The sequence below is a fragment of the Trypanosoma brucei genome, chromosome 9 (assembly GCF_000002445.2).
Source record: "Trypanosoma brucei brucei TREU927 chromosome 9, whole genome shotgun sequence".
Classification (NCBI taxonomy): domain Eukaryota; phylum Euglenozoa; class Kinetoplastea; order Trypanosomatida; family Trypanosomatidae; genus Trypanosoma; species Trypanosoma brucei.
Window position 1 is genome coordinate 1644195 of NC_007282.1, and position 20524 is coordinate 1664718.

Sequence of the window (20524 nt, forward strand, 5' to 3'; positions counted from 1 at the left end):
GGCAAAAATAAGTAATTCTTTTAAAAAAAAAAAAAAGGGACCTCAAATTAGAAAGTCCGTGGTATTAACCGCTGTAAATGGAGGTGGCCTTAGTGGCAATATAGTCCCCTCGCAATATACTAACAACAGAACAGTACGCCATCTGCGCGATGTCAAGCAGGGTGACTGCAGGCAGGCGCACAAATAGGTCCCGACCGCCCGGAGACACCGCTACCCCGCACAAACAGACGCACACAATTATATATTATGCACTGCTGCACCTCGTCTAACCCCTTGCCTCTGCATCCCTAGCGGAGTTAACGTGGACGACGGTTGCAAAGGGATTTCCCAAGCGCAATCTCTGCCAACGTGGTGGTCGGCTCAAAGCATGATCGACTCCACCAGTCCACCAGCCACAGTTTCACCATCCTGCTGCAGCACGAAACGACCCAAAGAACGACACACTTCCGCGGGTTCCAAAGCAACCTTCCGCTCGGCCCTAAATACGATAATCGCCTGTGTTGACTTGGGAATGCACTTCACCATGCCAGATGACCAGTTTCCACAGCGGTCCATTTTGGAAACAAGGACCAGAACTTGGAGTTGCACCGTTAATGCGTGGCACACCATCGTAAAACGGGCACCGGGCAAGATGGACTTCTGTAGTGTGGTGTATGTTTGTATGCGCGCCTTGAAATCTGTTGAGCAGCGTGTTGCGTCACCACTACCGGCTTTGCATCCCACACATCCCGGTCCAAGACCCACAAGAGAAGAGGCGGTGTCAATCACAATTGTGTCGCCCGCAAAAGCGGCGGGGACGAGCCCACCCATTGTAGGTTTTTCTATGGATCGAACTTGCACCTTCACATCTGCCGGAACGAACAGCAACTTCTCCCCTTTCTGCACATTTCCGCATTCCACCTTGCAAAAGATCCTCGAATCTTGTACGTCCTGCACACTCAGTCGTAGCAGAGTGCCCATCATCCTACTTTCTAGCGGACATTGATCAAGCAGCACCACCAACGACGGCCCTTTATACCAAGGTGTCAGCCCCACATCAACGACGTTGATGTTTGTTCCCTGAATACCACTAACTGGGCAGAAGCCAGCGACCGCATCTTCCTTGAAGTGAACCTGCTTCAACAGGTATTTGAGCTCGCGAACAACGAAATCATAGCGCTCTTGGCTGTAACCAACCGAATCCATTTTGTTCACAGCTACAACTATGTGCCCCACGCCCAGCATCTTCAGTATCACAAGATGCTCTTTCGTCCCATGAGCAAGTCCCACCTCAAACTCGGAGGTGCCTGCAGTCACAACGAGAAGTGCTGCATCAGCCTGTGCTGCACTGCTCATCATATTAAGGACATAATCCTTGTGACCGGGCGCATCTAGAACGTGGATGCGACGATGCTCCGTCTCAAAGCAGTACGACCCCGCGTCGATTGTTACGCCACGTCGACGTTCCTCCTCCGATTGATCGAGTAACCAGGCAAATTTAAACGACTCCTTCTTCATTTGGCGAGCGTTCTTCTCGTTACGGTCCACCTCTGACTGTGTGACCTTCCCCAGCATCAACAACAAATGCCCGATGGTTGTGCTCTTGCCTGCATCAACATGACCAGCGACGATAAATGTGCAATCCAGTTTGCTTGGGTCAGGAGCTATTTCCTTGACCATGTCCTTCTTACCTTTATGTTGTTGTTGCTGCTGCTGCCGTTGTTGCTGCAGCTGCGCTGAGGAGGGGGAAAAATCAACTGCTGCTCCGATCTGTTCCTTGGTGGAAGCCGTCATACTGGTTTCTCGCTTTGCAGTTGATCCCACCTTTAGCGACCGACCTTTACCAGGAATTGGAGTTGATACGGCAGGGCGCACAACAGTTGAAGTCACTGCACTTACTGCCTGGCACACGTCGTAATTACACGCGCGCAACGCCTCGACGGCACGCGGCGTATCACACCTGCACGTACCGTTAGTTGTCAACAACTGCTCATAGAAGCCCGGTAAAAGCGTTTGGAGCAACTCATAATCAACGTCTTGCTTATCTAAACGGTGAATATCCGACTCCTCTGGTTTTTGACCCTCCAAATTATCCGTTCTGCTGACACCAGCGGGTTGCTGCGCTTCCTCACCTCCATAATAACCCTCCCCCTCCTCATAGTAGTAATCTTCTTCTTCGTAGTAGTCGTCATCCATGTAGTCATCCAGTTCATTGTAAAACTTCCTGTGGCGATTCATATTATTCCACTTCCTACGCTGCTGTACTTCCCCTCCCTCTACCGACAGTACCGCAAATCAACTAATTTTGTTGCGTAAATTATATATATATATATAAGCAAAGACCGCACACAAGAGCAGCGTAAGTGTGAAAAAAAAGAGAAATAAGGGAAAAGACAGATGGAGTTTGTAGTGACTATTGCAGAACCCCAAGTTCTTTCCGCAGAAGCAGCAACCGCGATAAAAACATTTTCTTTTTTTTTTCATATTGTGTTTAGTTTTTTTTTGGAATAACCGCTGCGACGATTTCTCCTTCCTTTTACTCTTTTTGTTATTTCATGGTGAATTGGAAAGAGGGAGGGAGCAGATCGCACTTCTTAGCCAACCTCCCACCCAATCCCCATTTTCCTTTTTTTTTTCCCTCTCGTTACTCCTCTTGACTTTTTTTGTTATTTCACCGTTTTACTTTTATTTTTTTTTTTTGTTTGCTTTTCTTTTAGTTCCTTCAGAAGCACCTTAATGTTCCTTTCCTCATACCATTTCCTTCACCTTTTTTTTCTTTCTCTCCGACTCCTTCAGCACACTTATTGTATTAATAATAATAATAATAATAGAGGCAGCATCCTCGCCCTCTCCCCAAACCCCACAAAGGACCGTTCACACAAATGCACGTCCACACACACACAAACGAATATAAGGAGGTAAATAGCCCTCATTCCTTTTTTTTGTTTGTTTCCTTCCTTTCATCTTCTTTTGTTCCTTTCGCCCATTTCATTCTTTCCTTTCCATTATGCACTACACGATGCCCTCGCATTGGCGGCGCAACACGTCACTCATTTTCTTCCTTTTCTCCTGGCGCCCCTTCCTTTTTTTTTTCCTTCATTCATCTCCGGATTCACTCCTCTGCTCGTGGCACTGGTACTCAACACTTTGAAAGGAAGAATGACGAGGGGAATCATTTCATGGTGAAACAAAAGAAAATAAGAGGGATAAAAGAAAAAACAGCGATTACCCCACGGGCTTCACTTCACTTCACTTCGCTCCCTTTCCTTCTGTCTGGTCGTACCGTTGCGCTTTCGCTCTCATTTATTGTTTATCATTACCATTATCAACACCACTCTAACCACTACTCCCAATTCCCCACCACTCACCACCAACCTCCTTTTGCCGTTACATCAAACAATAAAGAAAAGGAAAAGCACGAGGTAAAGTGGAAGAGGGGAATTAAAAACAGAGGAGAGGTCTGAAATGGTTGCCAAAACCCCATCAGTACGATATAATGATAAATAAATGAAGGAATAATTGAGTACAGTAACCGATGCCATATCATATGAAAGGGACAAGTTTGGCAGGGGAGAAGACAAATGGCGTGGAGGGAAGTTGACAAATAAAAAGGTAGAAAATGAACGTCACAGAGAATCCCGTTTGGGCGTTCCTTTTTTTTCCCCCCCCCTCTCCTAACCTTTCCCTCATTAATCTCTACCTTTCTATCTTTCTTTCATATGTGCACGAAGGGATTATTGCGGTTTCCGCCTACGCCAATCACAGGGCGACGGCGTATGCATTCCCTCCCTTCCTCCCGCGATCAAATGTTCCCTCTATCTTCAGACTTTCTCCTCTCAAGATAAACGCCTTGTTTCCCCCCCCCCTTTTTTTTAAAAAAAAAGAAAACTCCCGTTTCTTCTCTCCCTCTTTTCGCACTGATGCTCATTTTCCCGCATGCCGCGCCAACTCCGAGGGATCATTTTCCTTTTCTTTCTGTTTTTATACTTTCTCCTCTCATCTCCTTCCCCTCCCCCTTACCGTCACAACATTCCCAAATTAAAAATAAATTAATCAAACATGCTCGGCGAAGAGTGTTGTAGAAACAGCGAGAGAATATATTGTAAGAACGAGACGGCAGAGGAAGAAAGACATATTTGAACGCAAGGAAGTAATACGAAGGGGAAAAGCACGCACCTACGGGAAACAATACAAAAACAGGAGCTGCTAAAAATAAAATAAAATAAAACAAGCGAACAAAAACAGAAAAACGAAGGAGGGAGTCGTATATGGAAAGAGAGAAAATGTGTGTTCATTCCACCATCTCATGCACTTCCCACTCCCTTCTCATCCCTCTCTCCCCTCTTTCTGTTCCCATCCTCTCTTATGTCCAGCCTCTTTTCTTCTTTTACTTCGGTTATTTTTCCAGTTTTAGTTTGCCCTTCTTCGTTCCTTTTATTTCGCTCACGTATACAACATATCTTCCCATTTTCCCTTCACTTTCTTTCCCTCTTAACGGTGAAAGCCACCGGAGCTCCCATTGCTTTATCATCTTTTTTTTTTCTGTTGTTTTTCTCTTGGTCTCTTCCAATTTCTCATACAATTTTAAAAAGAATGTGTGTTTGCAAGTCTGCAGTTAAATAATATAACGCCTCCTCTCGACTAACCGCAGCAGCCACCACACTCTCTTTAATGTATTTTATATGATTTCCCACTCAATTAAGGTCCACCCCATTTCCTTTTCACATTGTCACCAATACTCCCTCCTTTTTCTTTTTTACTTCCTTTCCTTTTCTCACTCTTAACATTTGCTGGAATCAGTCACATTACATACTGTTTCGTACCCGACGGAGACTCAGGGGCAACAACAACAAAAAAAAAAAGAAAGGTGAAGGAAAGTGGAAGAGGGCGAAAAAGAGTGGCGAAAACAAAATAAAGAAAAGATTTTCCTGCTGACACATCCCAAAACAACTTCATAAATTTTCAGTCTAAACGAGCGATGGCGGTCGTACCTGAATACCGCCAAGAGCACCCCACTTCTTTTGTTCCATTGCTTTCACACATATATATACACACAGTATTTCTCTCTTTTCTTATGTCTGCCTAACCCTTCTCATAAGTACTCATACGCGTGTGCGCTGAAGCGTACGCGTTGTCTTCCCTTTTTTTCTTCAACCTTTTCCTTCCATCTCCCGTTCGACTCTCCGCTCGCACGCTGCAGTGATGCTGATCCTACATGCCAATGTGACGGTTGAGCACGTCGAGGGCCTCCTGCACCTTCGTGTCAAGCAGACTGTGGTTGTCTAGCAGGTTGAGGATCTCGCTGTTATCCATCTCCAACAACATGCCTGTAACCTTCGCGGCGAAGGAGGGATTGTTTCGTACAATGTAGTTGTACAGCCGCTCGCCCAGCACATTCTTTTGCTGATCTGGAGTCATGCTGGCAAGTACTGTGGAGAGGTTCTGCCCCTGAGCAACCGGAGGTTGCGGAATTTGTGGGTGCGACTGTTGCTGTGGGGCCATCATGGATTGCATGGGCGGGCGCTGTGGTCCCGGGCGGGCGCGGACTTGGTTCATGGGTGTCGGTCCCATTGGTCGCATCGGGCCACCCATGCCCATGGTGGAAGGCATCATTGGCATGCGCGTGTTCATGAAGTGCATACCATTGAACATCGCCGGGGGATTCATGAAACTGAGCTGTGGTCCCATCATACCACCCATCAGGCCACCCATAGGCGGTTGACGCATGCGGGGCTGTTTGTTCCGCATGTCTTCGAGTGTCTGCCGGCGGGCGTCCTTGCGGAGGGCGTAACTCACAAACAGAGGGCGAGGGCCCAACGCCGTGCTACCGTGTAGTTCCTGGATAGCCTGAGCCGCGGAGCTTTGTTCCTTGAAGGAGACGAAGCCGAAGCAGCGGGACACCTTCGTTGCTTTGTCCATCATCACACTGACAGATACAGTCTCGCCAAAGGGATCGAACAACGCCTTCAGGCGTTCGCTCGTGACGGTATCGTCAAAGTTCTTCACATACAGGTTCGGGTATTTGCTGTGCTGCTGCTGGCGCTCCCGGCGAAGGCGTTCGCGCTCCCGTTTGCGCTCCTCCCTGGAACGGAAGCGGCAGACACTTAACTTCATGCCTTCCTTTGCGAGGGGGCTTTCCTTATCATCCAACTCCTCCACGGCCTTAGCGGCAGCTTCGTGTGTGGCATAGGCAACATACCCGAAGCCGACGGTCGGCCTGCCGGCGAGATCGCGCACCTTCGCGGAAGTCACCTCACCAAAGGGAGAAAACACCTCCTTCAACTTCTCATCGTCCACGGAGGGGTCAAGGTTCTTTACGTAGAGGTTCGTGTACTGTTTCAGCTGCTCTTCGCGGTGGTGGGGTTGGTAGCGTTCCACGGTAATGGCACAGTCGTCAATGGAAACCCCATTCAACTCCCGGACGGCATCAACAGCGGATTCCTCCTTTTCGTAGGAGATGCGGGCATACCCGCGTGATTCTCCTTTTTCATCAGTGGCAAGCCCGATGGCAGTAAGGCGACCGTACTTGGAGAACATCTCCTTCAGCGCGTAGGTGTCCACGGTGGGAGGGAGTTTTTTCACTATGATGTTCGTCACGCCGCTACGGCGTTTCGAAGGGTCGCGCTGGATTTTGGCGATACGGATGTGCTTCGTACCCAACTTCACACCGGCCTGGTCAAGCGCCTTCTCAGCATCGGCAGGGTTCTGGAAGTTCACGTAGCCGTAGCCAAGTGACTTTTGGGTGACGGAGTCCACACACACGCGGACAGAGGCAACGGGCCCGACACGAACGAAATGGTCGTAGAGTTTCTGTTCATTCAGGTTGGGGTCCAAACCTCCCACCCAAATGGAGGGGCTCGCAGCAGCAAATGCAGCCATGATTTCTCTGGTTGTTCCCTTTCCTGGTTTATATTTTTAATAAACTCTAGATATATATATATATATATATATATATATACACGTGTATAGATATATATATATATATATATATATATATATGTATACAAGTACCTTGTTCTCTTAACTTTATTTACTTTCTTCTTCCCCTCTCCCTTTGAAGGTCTATCAACTAAGTGGCACTGGATACCTTTTGTTTGCTCTTCCTTACTTTTGTGTTTTTTTTGTTAGCTACTATATTTATTTTTATTTTTGTTATATTTTTTTAGAGGCTGGACAAAGACTATCACACCAGGGGGGTGTGAAAATACCAAAGAAGAAAAAAAGAAAGCAACATATAGCGAAGTTGAAAGCAAAAAAAGTCATTGCGAGAAAAGCAGCAGCGGAGATAATAATTTAATGCACCCAAACGCACATACAGGTAAATGTACGCGCGTCTGCCCGTATCTCTGCAACTCGCACAGCGCATGCTCGTATTTCATGAATCCTTTTTTTCATATGACCATTAGTTCAGCACTCGCTCTGTGTATCTCTGTATGAATATGCATAAATAAATAAATCAAAACAAACATATAAATACATGCACATGCGCATATATACATATACATGCTTGTGGTTTTGTTTGTTTGAACAGATAGGGGAGAATAAAATGGTAGAAAATGTGAAATTGGGCACCTCCTCCTTCTCTTCACCCGTTTTTTTCCTCTCCTTCATAGCACTCAGGGATAATCGCGCCGCAACAGACAAGAACCTGTGGTATAAATAAGAACAAACGAAAAAGGAGAAGGCTTGGAAAATAATAGGAAGAGGTTAAAGGGGAAAATAATAACAATGTCACAAGAGGCAGAACCACGATCGGGAGCAAAGGTGACAACCACGCAAGCGAATAAAGAAATGAGAGAGTTTAGCCCCCCCCCTTTTGCTCCTTAACCTTCCCTTCATTCTTTCATGTTTCATTTATTTTGTTGTTGTTTATTTTCTCTCCCTCACTCTATCCTTCTTTCATTTTCTTCGAGGAGGAGAAGGAGGAAGGAGATTATGTCCAGTTCTCTTTTTTTTTTTTTTCCTTCTCCCCTTCCTTCTCTTTTCTACTGTAGCTTTCTCAAATCTGTTTTCACAACGGTTCCACAGAAGATGGGTGGTGCTTGCTCTGATATGCGCGGCGCTGAATCAATCAATGCGTCGGTGAAACGGACAGTAGAATGTAAGAAAGAGAGAAAGAGAGCGAGTAAAAGAATAGAGATAGGGAATGGGATTTGAAATACCGACAAAAAAGAAACAAAGAAAAAAAACATTCAGACTCACCACATAAATATTTATGAAAAACAATCACCGATTTCATTATCCCTCCACACACACACACACGCATCTGGGTAATGCATACAGCAATGGGGGAAATGAAAGAGAAGAGAAGAAACAACGGGAAAGATGAATCAAACAAAAAAATAAATTAATAATAACCCCAACGGAACACAAAAAAATTGTTGCGAACTCGTTGGTGGTCTGGCATGGGAGTTAATGTGAACCACAGCGAAGGTGGGAGCAACCTAAAAGGGCTAAGACAGGGAAACTCACACGGGCGTGGTCAACGAACAAGGAGGGGGAAAGACATTTGTTGTCAAGTAACAATGAAAAAACAGTAATAATAATAATAATAAACAAAAGCAAATAAGGCAGCGGCTCCTGCGGTAATTAATGTGGTTACAGTTTTGTTGAATTTTGTTCATCATCTTTTCCCCACACCCCTTTCCCCCCCACCTCCTCTCCACCTCTTGTGTCCTCTGGTCTCTTCACTTCCCTTAAGCCATCGCACCCTACCTCAACTCACTACTCTCTCCTTCTTCATAGTTCTTATCTCAAAATGCAAAAAAAAATGCACAAACACAAATGTGAAAGGAGATAAAAGAGAGGACGAAAACAAGTAACATACATAAACACACACGCGCCTAAAAGCATAAGCAGGAACATGGCCCCCTTCATTTTCATTGTCCCTTCTTTCTCTCCTTCTCCACGATCCACCGTCCTCAGCTTCGTTACACACCCTTCAGCACACTAAAGGCACATGCGTACACATACATTACATACATGTACATACACACAAATACTTCATTCCTCACATACATCATATACATATATATATGTATATTTGTAGACACGCGCCCTCGGTGAATGACGCGCAGCGGCTAAACTGCAAAATTGTGTCTGTACGCTAAATTCCCTCCCCGTAACCCTCCTCTTTATCACCCCCCCCCCAACACAAACACCTTTCCTTGACACTTTGATGCATACACAACAAATGCCCTATTCCCTTCTCCCCATAGGTATTCCTTCTTGCAACGCTTTATTCCCCCAGGGGTACATGTTTTACCCATAACTTACGCACCGCTAACAGTGGCACATTTTCTCCAATTATTTTTGTCTTCCCTTCGCTGCAAAGTTCCTACACCCTGCCACCTACTTGCCTGCCTATTACGTTTCCTCTGAGCTTAATACTGGTGTATGCTCGTCTACAGCTACCACAAATGGCATCCACACAACCGATTCACCTTTCAATTTTGTGGGTTAGTCCAAAAACGCACGTAAAAAAAACCGCAAACCAAACACCCTATACACACACGACAGACTCACCCTCACACACACCACTTAATATGACAGCTCCTACATGGTCATCTCAATCCTTTTCGTCTCTCTCTCGCCCTTATCATTTTTTTAATCACTATCACTACCCCATTACCAGTTCATCAATTCATCGGTAACGCTGAGTAGTTCTTCCACTACCACACGACAGGTATGGCACCGTAATGCACATTGTCACGGGGCCGCCGAATGCCAAGGAATGCACATCACTAATCATATTGACTTACCCCTCGTGGCACGTAGCTGAGGGCAATAACACCTGTCAGTAACCCAAAAGCCTCGGGTTCGGCGTGCCGTCGGGGGAAAGTCTTGTAGACATATCATCCCCGCTCATCTCCACGTATGGCGCTGTGTCTGTCCTGCAGTTCATGAGAGCTGAAGGAGCGCGGGCCGACGAACCCCTGCTCGCGTTGCACAATAACACGGTATCGGGCGATTGTCTCACGTCCGTCAGTTCCTTAGCTGGGCCCACAGCGCGGAAAGCTGCAGAGATGGCCGGACGTTTCCTTCTCGCAGTAGAGTCCACCACCCGCGGCCTCCCTGTTGCAGCGGCAGAAGAAACAGCTGTTGGAGTGGTCGTGGGGGATGGCTGTGAACGAATGCTCACTGCCCTCATGACGCTGGACGTATTCCGACGAGGTGTGCCATCAGGGACCCTAGTAAGCGACAGTGACGTGCCCCGCAGTACCTTTTCGGGAGAAATAGACCGTCCAGCCCGCACTTGCCGCGTGGGTTTGTTGTGCCATGTACTCCCGTTTCGCTGGGGAGTGCGACTTTTGGGCCGCTCTCTGCTGGCTACCCGAATGCCCTTGCTTTCGCAGATCACCTTATGTATGTGTGCACGTTGAGCATTGTCTTCCCACATACGACTCCAAAACAGATCCGTCTGCTTCGGGGTACAAGGGGGTTGGGGAAAAGAGCCTGTTGTGCGCCCAGGTGAGAACAAGGCGGAGCTACGCAGCGGTGATATCTTCATCCCCTTTTCTTTTCCAGTGATGCTACAAGCGATATCGCCGCTTGCGTGCTTTTGTGTGCCGTTGCTGTCGGTGCTGAGGCCCTTGCAGAACCGAGACCGTTCCGCACTACCGCGTCGCAATGCGGAGGCTGGATACTCACGCCGCAAAACAGGTGTGACACGACGGTCTGGAGTATTCTGCCTTGATGATGCCAGCGTGGACATTGGTTGTTTGAACAATTGGTGCAGTAACCACGTTCCCTTCGCTACTTCCCTGTTGCCCTCCTTTGGGATTTCTTCGCTTCAAGAAAAAGAGGTCTCCTGACTCTCTTCTACTCGTGTTTCTTTCACCCCCGCCTTTATCGCTACGGTAACACAGCACTGTAAGAACCCGCAACCTCTGCCAAATATTTGAACACCTTCCGCTTGGGCTGAACAACAAGCTACGTCCGGGACACCGCAGCAATGTGGAATGGGTTGAGGCGACAGTCGCAATTCCTCTCCCCTGTTGCACTCTTTCTTTTTCGGTTTTATATTTCTTTGTTTGCTCTTCCGAATATTATGAATTTGTTGTTGGTACTTCTCACCTTCCTCCCTTAAACCACCGAAACACAACCTCAGATTCCTTTACCTTCAAGTGTATTTGGTAATCTGACAAGAGCAGACCTAAACCAAAAAAAAAAACCGGCAATAGGATGTAGAAAAGAGCAGATGAAGGCATCAACATCACCAAATATTTGCAATGACGATAATTAAAAAACCTACCCCTGTGTGAAGTCAGTAAGTTAACAGGAAAGCGAAACGCGGCCCCTGGAGAGCGCTGTCACACGTTTCCACTGCTCGGGACTATGCTCCCACTACCGCAAGCTCCCGTTTTCCCAAGTAACAGTGCAAGTGAGAATTTTATATCCCGCTCATCGCCAAACGGACAGCGACATTGGAAAGATGAGGCATGCTCCACATCGAACAAAGCGTTTCCATGGCGCTGAAAGCCCACCCGGTTACCTCCGCGCCTGTGTTAGGTGTCTTGTTGCAATGTGGAAGAAGCAAAGCAAAGTACAAACGCCCTCCATCCATGTCCTCGTAACTCCGTAGGACGTAAAAGGCGGAGTTACTATCGCCAACAAAGTACATCCTTCTCCCCGGTGACTTAAGCGCCTGCAGTGCTACAGATTGGATTAACGCCCTTTCCTGCTCAAGGCGCTTTTCCGCATCATCGGATAACCGTCTTTGCGGGAACACACAGTTTACCACCCAGTGCTCCAGCTGCTTCATTTCACTATCTTCATTGGCCTGTCCCCCGCCGTTGGAACGTTCCTTGGCTGCAGAAACTGTCATGTTAGATGTGATAGCACCAAAATTGTAGTGGTGCCGGTACCATGCACGTTTCCCAGGTCGCCGTGTGCAGTCGCTCACTAAGAGGAAAGTTGTCCCGTTTCGTTCGCGTGTTATACTCAAAAGCAATTGCACCAAGCACCGGCAGCCCCTCGTTAGCACAAAGTCGCAATCTGATCCCAATACAGGAGATAAACATAAACCAAAAGGTGGTGTCAACTTTACTGGTATCTGACGCGGACCGTCGTCGCTACGGCGCCGAAATGAATTACCGCGCCAAGCCTCTAAACCGGCCATTAATAAGTCATAGGGGCTGGTGAAACGGAGCTGGCGGCCAGAATTCCGAACCGCTGCTGGCGGTCCGCTCGTTGATGCACCGTTTTGACGCGCATTTTTTTCTTTTTCTCCCTCACTTTTCGCCACACTTTCACCTTCTGGTAAAGGTGTAACGTTTGAGGATGGAATCTGACACTCATTTTCCACTCTGTTCTGCTCATCGATGGCCGGTGAGCCACCCTTCAATCGATCACGGGACGTGGGCTCTTTCTTATGGGAAAAGGATGTTAAGCAGTTTCTGAATAGAAATGAGAGTCGGCTTTGCAGACCCCACACGATGTTCAACATTATCCATATGAATGGACACCGCATATGGAACAGGGCGGGTAACGCAAAAGCTTTAGAGGAAGTAGAGTTCGACTGCAGAGATCGCGGAAATTTGCAGACCACCTGACTCTCAAAATTGTGGTAATGAGAAAGTTCCGCAAGGCGACTCGGAGTAAGCAAGCCTAATTCCTCCCACAACTTCTGCTGCTTCGCCATCTCCCGCTGCATCGTTCGGGCCATGTGCACGTAACGAACAGCAACCATTACGTTCACGCACCGAAAGGAGTTCTCCACTATCTCAGCCACGCACCGCAGGAGCTCGATCCGCACTGCGAGGGTGTGTTGTAAAATATAAAGGAAGTACGTGAAACTCGGTGCTTTCCCCAACTCAATCTCCGCAAGAGTTCGCTGAGAGCCCTCTTTCGCGTCCTGCATCCACTTCAGGTTGGCCGCAGTGCTTACCTCCGACCAATGTACCGCAAACACGTGGGGCGGGAACTCCGCACGACCCCCCGATGAATATGTCGCCCCGAATAATCGTAACCATAACCTTCTGAACTCATTGAGATGGTTAGTGTACGATATAGCGGCCACAGCATCTTCGCCTCGAAGAAAGCTACCATCGGCAGCCTCTAACGACTCACCAAGTTTCTTCCAGTTATCCTGACAAACGTTAAGTGCCCCATCAAATGCCTCGGTAGACCCACTTAGGGCGCGTGACAGGCCGATAAGGGACGATACGGCTTTGTCGACAATGGCAGGCAAGTAGCGGAGGTGTGACCCTCGTCGCCGAGCCTCCTGTGGGCCTGCAAGACTTAAAATTGCCTCTTGGGCAACGTCTAGCATTCCAGAGTGAAACAAGCTCATCTTTACATTTTTATGGACATTTACCTTATCGCTCATCAGCTAGTGTATTGCTTCCTTAGCGGCTCAACAAGGATGCAGCGAGCAGGAAGAAACGCGATAAGCACAAGGACCAAAAACCGGCTTATGTTTTGAAAACCAAAATAACACGTTACGTCGCTCCACCACGCACCCGTGCAATGTCGCGGGCTAGTGCAGGCGAAAGTGCAAAAAGGGGGGAATTTCTCCCATACCTCGACAGAACCATCATACCTCCCCTCCCGTCAGTTGGTGTCTTAACTCTTCCGAGAGGGTCGTGTGCTCACCAGGTTGTCATAGATACTTCGAACCCACGGATGCTTAATTTTTTCCCCCGAAACATAAAACGAATCAAAGTTTAACTCAGGATGTGTCTTCTCGTATGCATGCGCCTGCGTCACCATTTCCAAGAGATCAATGTCTCTGAGAAAGCGTGCCTCTGGGGTTCCCTGAGTTTCGTACTCTTCCCATAATTCCTGTAATTCCTTTTCCAAAGGGGAGTCATGCGGGAGGAGTCCTCTAAGGTGCAATATCGCCTCCTTTTCCCTCTTGTGTTTCTCTGCAGCCGGAACACCCATTTTGGGAGAGATGTCACCAATTATACTCTCACCAACATCGTGACAGAGCGCCATGCGTACAAGCCTGTCCCTATTGAGGGATGAGTCCGGGCACATCATACACAAAAGGGCAGCACGGTACATGTGATCAGAAACGGACTCGGGCTGATGGACACCGGTTTCCACCCAACCAGTTCGCATCGTTTCTTTCAGCTTCCCAACCGTGTGGAGGAATTCGATCGTGTCCATCTCTCGTACGGGAAGTAACCTCAACTACACACATGAAACAAGGAAAAAGAAGAACACCAGTATCCAAAACAAACAATTGCATAGCGAAAGCAAACACCTGAAACTGAGTCATAAACCTGCAAGTAATGAAGTAAGTAATGCGGCAGCAGACACAGCACAATCCCACAGGGAAACTGATCGCAAATGGGCCACCACTCAGGACACCGAGCCGACGAAGCAGTATTTAGGCGTTACGATCGTAATCCCAACTACGATAACTCACATACTCCCGCCACCGAACGAGGCGGAAATAGTGCCAACGACAACAACAATAATAATGGTGATAGATGAGGGAACGAGAGAATAGCAGGCCACAGCGCTTGCACACCAACAGTCAAACTCGTTTTTCTTGTCTTTCTGACTATCGCGATGCTGAACTCACACGTCAAGGGGTAACCACACATTTTTTAAATCCAGCTTCCTTTGTTTTGCTTACCCAGTGCAAATATATATATATATATATATATCAATAATACCGACAACCTCATGTGAAGGACACGGGTCTCCCGTGAGAATCGAGGAGAGGCTCGTCATAACCGAGAGCTTTGCGAAGTGTTACACCCTTGAAGGATTTCATAGACCGCAAAAGTTTTCCATCGGCGCCATCGTACACAACCATCATGCCATCCCCTTCCCTTGCGGTGGGAGGTGCGGCAGCGAATTCAATGTGGACGTCGGAATGGAACTCATCCATGAAGGACCACTTTTTGATTCGCTCGAAGATCTCCCGATTTGGTTTACCTCCTTCAATAACGACATCGATTTGGGTGAGCTTTTCCGAAGCCCCAAGTACACGGCGCCATTGCGGGCGGTCCGTCGTGCGCACGAAAACGTTAATTATGGTCTCGTAGTCACATAGCAAGAGGTGAAGCTCCAGTTGCGCCACCTGCGGTATCTTTGGGCGTCTCAGCAGCAGCTTTGCCGCTTCCGCAGGCTCCACACGCCTCATTACGAGCTTTCGTGTATCAAACCCGCAGCGAAGAGTACGATCATAAAGATCCTCTACGACATCACCAGATTTACGTTTTAAATCCGTATTGCGATCTTTGGGGCGCAGACGCTTTTGTTTCGCGAGCTCCACCATCTCAGGGTACGTAAGGAACTTGCTAGTACGTTGTCCGGGGTTAACCAATATACCGAACTGCGATGATGATAACGCTATGGTGGCGAGCGCACTTAGGTGGTGAATGGACCCAACCGCGGTGACGGGAAAGGGAAGCTTACAGAACTCCTCGTAGCGTGTACCCATTCGAGGTACTGGAAACCAGCACGACTCAAATGCATCTACCCGACCAAAGTAGTGATCAAGATATTCCTCCATTGAGAAAACTGGAAGGACAAGCATCCCGTTCGGCATTTCCATCAGTACGGGAAGTCGCTTCTCTTCACATTCATCTAGATTAATCCATAACTTCTTTCCCTTGGGGAAGACATCCGTCGCATCCTTCTGCAGTTCACAGCACATCTCTGTGGTACGAAGGAAAAGATACACTTCCTGCCAACCCTCATGATCAGGCCCCTCATTGTGGACGGTGTCCAGTGCGGCTCTCAATCGGTCCAGTTTCGCGTGATTCCTCATAAATTGATTGCTCACCATAATTTCTTTTGTCATATGCATCCGCTGTTCCTCTGGAACATAAGGGGGGTCATCTGGAGTAACGTTGTGCGCGTCGGCGCCGAAGAGTGTCATCGCGTCTTTCAGTCGGTCCGGCACAGGAGGTTGAGCTCGGTAACCTTTATTTGGAATACGACCCTGAAAACGCCGTTGAGACGCGACGGCGGAATTTATAGTGGTAGCAGCAACTACTTCGCATCGGACGGTGCTGTAAATAGATGAGGTCAGCAGAGCGCACCGGTGCATGTGAACCCGTACCACCCCCGCGATCACAGCGTCGAAACGTTTTCCGTTACAGTTGACTCGGGAAGCACACCGCTGCTGGTGCAAAATACCTAAAAGAAAATATTCAAAAAAAAGAATATGAAATAATGATGTGCAAGCAAATAATCATAGTGAACACCAGTGAGTAAGTGATAAAGAAAAGCAATAAAAGTTGTACGTGCCTTCGCGTAAAGGGCCAAACTACGATGGAGCGCAACGTGTGGGTCCAGTTTACAGCTGTAAAGAGATTGGAGAGAGAGAATATAGATGGAAAATCACTCTCCGGGCACATGTTGACTTCCTCTCCGCCTTTTGCGTGCCGTACCGCTCGGTGATCCAAATCTTCACCAAAACACACACGGTGGGTAGTCCTTGGATAATCGACTGGGCTGTCAAGTATTATGCAAATCCCTCTTCCGCGTAGGGTCCACTGCCCGCTCGAGTAGCATGCGCTCTACCCGTACAGGAGATGCATTCTCCACTATTGAAAGATATTCCAAATGGTCACGATGCAAAATAATCGTAGCTGCTGTGTCACGGTGCTGATACCGCAACCAGTCATCTTTGGTGCATTCGAGTGTGAGCGTTCCTTCATTCTTCAGCAGCGCCTGCTCAATGTGAGGCTGGTAGGTTAGGCCGGGTCGCACAAAAGGATCGCCCATAGAAACACCCGCGCCCGAGAATGGTGTGGTTACGGGAGTATGCAACACTGGATAAATAAATAAATGGATGTAGAAAAGAGAAGGAAATGGTAGTCAACATCATTCCATCACCGAAAGAAGGAATTATAGTTCGCTACTGCAGGTAGATGTGTTTTCGCTTGACCGTATACGCACACGCTCATATTTACAATATTTGGTTGCAAAACAACGTGGAATAAGCAGCCTATTTCCCACAGTGTGAAAACACCGTATACTATACGAAGATATTTACACAATTCTCCCCCCCCCAAAAAAAAAAAACTTGCGCGCAACATACGGCAACAACAATCAGAAACTAAGCTCACTTTACTCTATGGTTCGGCAACGGGATGCTTAACGAAACACCCGCTCAACGCTTTGGTTTTTACAAAGAAAGGGGGGTATCCTGCCGACAAACCACTTGTAGCGGTACACAATAATGGAGTACACCAACAATGGTTCAAGTATTGGTGCTGCACGGAATATCCGCGACACACACACACACACACACACATTATTTTATCTAGAGTGTTTGAAACACATCGATTATGTGGATTCTGATCTTTCACACATGTTTGTCCCTTTTTATTTGAACCACCACTCCCTGTGATAACACGCACACAACCTTTACCTTCGTGGGTTCCCCCCCCCTTCAGTCAAATAACAACCGTTGCATATTGCCAACTCCCAGGGGTCTTGTATGGTATCTTCAAACCTTGGCACATGTCATCCGCAGCCCGATTCCTCGTCTGCAATCATACACAATCGCAACCACTTCTCCCTACAACAACAGTGCCCACATCAGAATGCCTATCATTCCCATCACTGCAAAATTAACTCAAAAACAACACAGTAAAGTTACCAGCCCATGTCGCAAGTTGAAGACGGGCTACATGCGAGAGAGAAAAAAAAAACTACGACTTTCGCGGAATCTGCCACCACAAGCGCTGATCCCCCCGCCCCCCCCCCCAATGCTTCCAAAAGCATATTACATATAATTCCCTCCGGGTTGAATGCCCGTGTCGCGGCATCTCCGGGTGGGTACATCTGAGCTGCAGCTCACATTCCCGCATGCGAGACGGTTCCACGGTTGAGGTCCATACCTCCGTTCCAAGTGGAAAGAAATCTCCGCTAAATTCTTCACGTCCACAGCAGCAAGTCCTGTAGACCCAGCTGTAAAGTAACGCTACTCCCTTCACCCAGAAGAGGCCTCCGGACCCAGCAAACGGACGTCCTGAGGTAAAAGGGATACCCCATCGTCAACCTCCCCATATTAAAAAGTAAAAGTAAAGGATACAATCTTAATGGTGGCCTAAAACTTTACAAAATACGCATACCGCAACCTCAGGAACATCGGGGCCCGGGCTCAACGACGCCTTGAAGAAGACGAGCCCCGAGAGCTTAGCCGGCGACGCCCTGATACAGTTGTCCGCCCTGAGGGCAGGAGAGGCTCCTTTGCCGCTGCATCCTTTTTCCTGTCGCACTCTTTCTGCCAATTATACAGCCGCCGGACTAACCGATCCGCCCTTCGGGGCGAAATTGAAAAACCACTAATCACCCTCCTTTCCTCTCTCTGTTGGATAATCTGCCTTCGCAGTTGTTGCCTCACAAGCCTGCAGCCCCCTTCAAAGCAGAGGCGATCACCCACGTCTGTAAACGGGTCGTCTTTGCGAAGTTTGTCTGCCAACGTCATTGAGTTAGCGGTAAGTGTGGGACGAAACGTACAATCAGAATCAGACTTCATCAGTATCACCTGCTCACGCATACGTCTTTTTTCAATGGCCCTGCTTTGTACCTCCTTATAGCATTCATGCGGCGGCCTGTATCCGCCCGCGCACAGCAGCCTCGACGTTGACGTTATCTTGGGCTTGAATGTTAGTTTATCCTCCTGTTCCTTCAACTTCCTCTCGCTCTCAGCCCTCTTTTCAGCAATGTGCTTTAGCTGAGCCATCGCAAGAGCGTAAAGCCGCGACCCAGCATTTGTTGCAACAGGTGAAACGCTACGCGAACCGGTTGAGGGCTCTCCGCCGTGCCCATTTTTTCGCTCCACGTACTTGCTTTGTGCCCTCGCCTTCGAGGCGGTGGTGGGAAGTAACAGATGGCTAAATGCCGCAGGATCCGAGCGTCTGGCATGTTTCCGTAGTGGTGTGGGTTCCTCTCGCGGACTCGGCGGGGCACGCGCAACCCGCTCCTTACGCAGCGGTGTAGGATTCGGCACACTGGCCCTCCTAGTTGAAGCACGGCCAAACTTTTGGGTTCCAGAACGAGTTCGAGAGAAGCGACCCCCGTCGCCACCCCATTCATCTATGTAACGAGTATCATTGTCATCCTTGTAATCGATGGAAACTGAACGACGGTTCACCAAGATACTCATGGCGCCTCACTCCAGGAAATATCCGTGCAGTAAAGTGGGCAGAAACCCCTACCTGATATAATCACCAGGTCTGTTGGTGTCCTTTGCAAGGCTCAGACGCATACAAATTGGGGAAGATTGCGTCCGTCGAATGTGAAGCAAAAGCAGCCAAAAAAAAACAACTCTACAGTCAGAAGCTATAGAAAGTGTAATGCCCTCAAACAATCGTACAGTTAAACGTATGCAACATTTCATATGGTTGTTGCATACGAGCAACCCCTTAGGAAGGGAGTGATGGCTTTTACTTCTTACTTTTTATTATTCTCTTAACTCAAAGGGAAAGAGAAAATTTATACGTCGGAAAACACCTCTTTAACACACCTTTCTCCATTCAAATAATGAAACTCTCACTTCGACCGCGCTGGATGCCCACACTACCCTGGTCATTTCTTTTTTTTTTTCACAACCGCCACTCTTCAATGAGCACATGTTAAGCGATGTCATCATCACCCTCATCGCACGACTCCCACTCGGGTTCATCCAAATCCCCCTCCTCATCGCCGTTGTCATCATTAGCAACCACCTCATCGTCCTCTGGTTGCAAAAGTTCAATGGGATTTGGATGATCCATGTCGGGAATCTGCTCCACAGCCGCGGGACCACCCATTTCCTCTACTAAAACACCAATGGCTGTGTCCACCTCCTGCAATGCATCCGCATCACCGCCCGAGAGCGTCAACAAGACACGCGCACGACGGAGTAGGCGAGCCGAATCGATGTAACGTTGGCGAAGCCGCGCTGCTTCCCCAAGGAGGAACCAAATGTAGGGATTGTTCTCACCCATATGAAGGACCTCAAGCAAGAAACGATACGCGTCTGGGGGTGATACCTGCATGAGCAGGCGGCCAAGCTCCACCTTTGATTCATACGTTGGCTGGTGCACTTCACTAAGAGAGTGTGTTAATTCAACCGCGCGTCGAAGTGACTGTAGTGCTTCCTCAGGTCGTGACTGACTGAGCCGCAGTGACGCCTGAAGCTGATGAGCCTCCACGCTTCGAGCGTTGGATCTCATCGCTTGCTCAACTGCTTCCTCACAACGCTGCTCAGCCCCCGAAGTATCGCACAAATCCGTCAGGAAGAGCTCGGCAATGGCACAGTGAACAGTTGATAGCGTTTCCATTAGGGCCTCTCTCTTCTTCTTCTCTACACGCATGCAACTCCGTTTGAATCACGGGAAGGGCACGCTGGTAGTATCCCAGCGCCTCTTCACCCTCGCAAAGCTGAGCGAGGTTTAGGTACTTCACGTGACCGCGTTGTGGGTCAACTTCAATGGCATGACGCAACATCTCCTTCGCACGGTGAACATCTTGCACGTGATAAATCATCAAGTCCGCGTACGCCTCGAGAACATCAATGTTGTTTGGCTCTCTTGTCAACGCGACCTCGTAGAATTCTTGTGCAGCGCCTACATTCCCCACA

At 48.2% G+C, this 20524-nt stretch overlaps 14 protein-coding genes across 14 annotated transcripts, besides 14 other annotated features; 5 read left to right on the plus strand and 9 right to left on the minus strand.

Moving 5' to 3' along the window:
- Window positions 1-360: 360 nt before the first annotated feature.
- Window positions 361-2217, minus strand: Tb09.211.2110 (elongation factor 1-alpha, putative; the record flags this gene model as incomplete). The annotated part of the gene is made up of 1 exon (XM_822261.1): window positions 361-2217. The coding sequence occupies one exon, from the start codon at window positions 2215-2217 to the stop codon at window positions 361-363; it is 1857 nt and encodes a 618-aa protein (XP_827354.1).
- Window positions 1676-1714: a microsatellite.
- A 75-nt stretch (window positions 2218-2292) lies between the features above and the next one.
- Window positions 2293-2314: a sequence feature (AT_rich).
- A 285-nt stretch (window positions 2315-2599) lies between these two features.
- Window positions 2600-2702: a sequence feature (T-rich).
- Window positions 2703-2789: 87 nt separating this feature from the next.
- Window positions 2790-2809: a microsatellite.
- Window positions 2810-2861: 52 nt separating this feature from the next.
- Window positions 2862-3443, plus strand: Tb09.211.2120 (hypothetical protein, unlikely; the record flags this gene model as incomplete). The annotated part of the gene is made up of 1 exon (XM_822262.1): window positions 2862-3443. One exon carries the CDS (start codon window positions 2862-2864, stop codon window positions 3441-3443), a length of 582 nt encoding a protein of 193 aa, XP_827355.1.
- Window positions 2906-2982: a sequence feature (CT-rich).
- Window positions 3444-3598: 155 nt separating the features above from the next.
- On the plus strand, window positions 3599-4021 carry Tb09.211.2130 (hypothetical protein, unlikely; the record flags this gene model as incomplete). Its single annotated transcript, XM_822263.1, has 1 exon — window positions 3599-4021. One exon carries the CDS (start codon window positions 3599-3601, stop codon window positions 4019-4021), a length of 423 nt encoding a protein of 140 aa, XP_827356.1.
- A 165-nt stretch (window positions 4022-4186) lies between these two features.
- Window positions 4187-4207: a sequence feature (AT_rich).
- A 137-nt stretch (window positions 4208-4344) lies between these two features.
- On the plus strand, window positions 4345-4602 carry Tb09.211.2140 (hypothetical protein, unlikely; the record flags this gene model as incomplete). The annotated part of the gene is made up of 1 exon (XM_822264.1): window positions 4345-4602. The coding sequence occupies one exon, from the start codon at window positions 4345-4347 to the stop codon at window positions 4600-4602; it is 258 nt and encodes an 85-aa protein (XP_827357.1).
- Window positions 4603-5190: 588 nt separating this feature from the next.
- Tb09.211.2150 (poly(A)-binding protein 1) lies at window positions 5191-6858 on the minus strand (the record flags this gene model as incomplete). The annotated part of the gene is made up of 1 exon (XM_822265.1): window positions 5191-6858. The coding sequence occupies one exon, from the start codon at window positions 6856-6858 to the stop codon at window positions 5191-5193; it is 1668 nt and encodes a 555-aa protein (XP_827358.1).
- A 50-nt stretch (window positions 6859-6908) lies between these two features.
- Window positions 6909-6983: a microsatellite.
- A 128-nt stretch (window positions 6984-7111) lies between these two features.
- Window positions 7112-7144: a sequence feature (AT_rich).
- A 267-nt stretch (window positions 7145-7411) lies between these two features.
- Window positions 7412-7484: a microsatellite.
- Window positions 7485-8075: 591 nt separating this feature from the next.
- Window positions 8076-8167: a sequence feature (GA-rich).
- Window positions 8168-8315: 148 nt separating this feature from the next.
- Window positions 8316-8336: a sequence feature (AT_rich).
- A 600-nt stretch (window positions 8337-8936) lies between these two features.
- Window positions 8937-9021: a microsatellite.
- A 754-nt stretch (window positions 9022-9775) lies between these two features.
- Window positions 9776-10378, minus strand: Tb09.211.2160 (hypothetical protein; the record flags this gene model as incomplete). Its single annotated transcript, XM_822266.1, has 1 exon — window positions 9776-10378. One exon carries the CDS (start codon window positions 10376-10378, stop codon window positions 9776-9778), a length of 603 nt encoding a protein of 200 aa, XP_827359.1.
- A 130-nt stretch (window positions 10379-10508) lies between these two features.
- Window positions 10509-10793, plus strand: Tb09.211.2170 (hypothetical protein, unlikely; the record flags this gene model as incomplete). Its single annotated transcript, XM_822267.1, has 1 exon — window positions 10509-10793. One exon carries the CDS (start codon window positions 10509-10511, stop codon window positions 10791-10793), a length of 285 nt encoding a protein of 94 aa, XP_827360.1.
- Window positions 10794-11371: 578 nt separating this feature from the next.
- Tb09.211.2180 (hypothetical protein, conserved) lies at window positions 11372-13309 on the minus strand (the record flags this gene model as incomplete). Its single annotated transcript, XM_822268.1, has 1 exon — window positions 11372-13309. The coding sequence occupies one exon, from the start codon at window positions 13307-13309 to the stop codon at window positions 11372-11374; it is 1938 nt and encodes a 645-aa protein (XP_827361.1).
- A 236-nt stretch (window positions 13310-13545) lies between these two features.
- Tb09.211.2190 (hypothetical protein, conserved) lies at window positions 13546-14094 on the minus strand (the record flags this gene model as incomplete). Its single annotated transcript, XM_822269.1, has 1 exon — window positions 13546-14094. The coding sequence occupies one exon, from the start codon at window positions 14092-14094 to the stop codon at window positions 13546-13548; it is 549 nt and encodes a 182-aa protein (XP_827362.1).
- Window positions 14095-14578: 484 nt separating this feature from the next.
- Window positions 14579-14600: a microsatellite.
- Window positions 14601-14617: 17 nt separating this feature from the next.
- On the minus strand, window positions 14618-15994 carry Tb09.211.2200 (hypothetical protein, conserved; the record flags this gene model as incomplete). Its single annotated transcript, XM_822270.1, has 1 exon — window positions 14618-15994. One exon carries the CDS (start codon window positions 15992-15994, stop codon window positions 14618-14620), a length of 1377 nt encoding a protein of 458 aa, XP_827363.1.
- Window positions 15995-16404: 410 nt separating this feature from the next.
- Window positions 16405-16674, minus strand: Tb09.211.2205 (hypothetical protein, conserved; the record flags this gene model as incomplete). Its single annotated transcript, XM_822271.1, has 1 exon — window positions 16405-16674. One exon carries the CDS (start codon window positions 16672-16674, stop codon window positions 16405-16407), a length of 270 nt encoding a protein of 89 aa, XP_827364.1.
- Window positions 16675-17183: 509 nt separating this feature from the next.
- Window positions 17184-17206: a microsatellite.
- A 292-nt stretch (window positions 17207-17498) lies between these two features.
- Window positions 17499-17690, plus strand: Tb09.211.2210 (hypothetical protein, unlikely; the record flags this gene model as incomplete). Its single annotated transcript, XM_822272.1, has 1 exon — window positions 17499-17690. One exon carries the CDS (start codon window positions 17499-17501, stop codon window positions 17688-17690), a length of 192 nt encoding a protein of 63 aa, XP_827365.1.
- Window positions 17691-18058: 368 nt separating this feature from the next.
- Window positions 18059-19066, minus strand: Tb09.211.2220 (hypothetical protein, conserved; the record flags this gene model as incomplete). The annotated part of the gene is made up of 1 exon (XM_822273.1): window positions 18059-19066. One exon carries the CDS (start codon window positions 19064-19066, stop codon window positions 18059-18061), a length of 1008 nt encoding a protein of 335 aa, XP_827366.1.
- A 469-nt stretch (window positions 19067-19535) lies between these two features.
- On the minus strand, window positions 19536-20225 carry Tb09.211.2230 (hypothetical protein, conserved; the record flags this gene model as incomplete). Its single annotated transcript, XM_822274.1, has 1 exon — window positions 19536-20225. One exon carries the CDS (start codon window positions 20223-20225, stop codon window positions 19536-19538), a length of 690 nt encoding a protein of 229 aa, XP_827367.1.
- Between the last annotated feature and the right edge of the window lie 299 nt (window positions 20226-20524).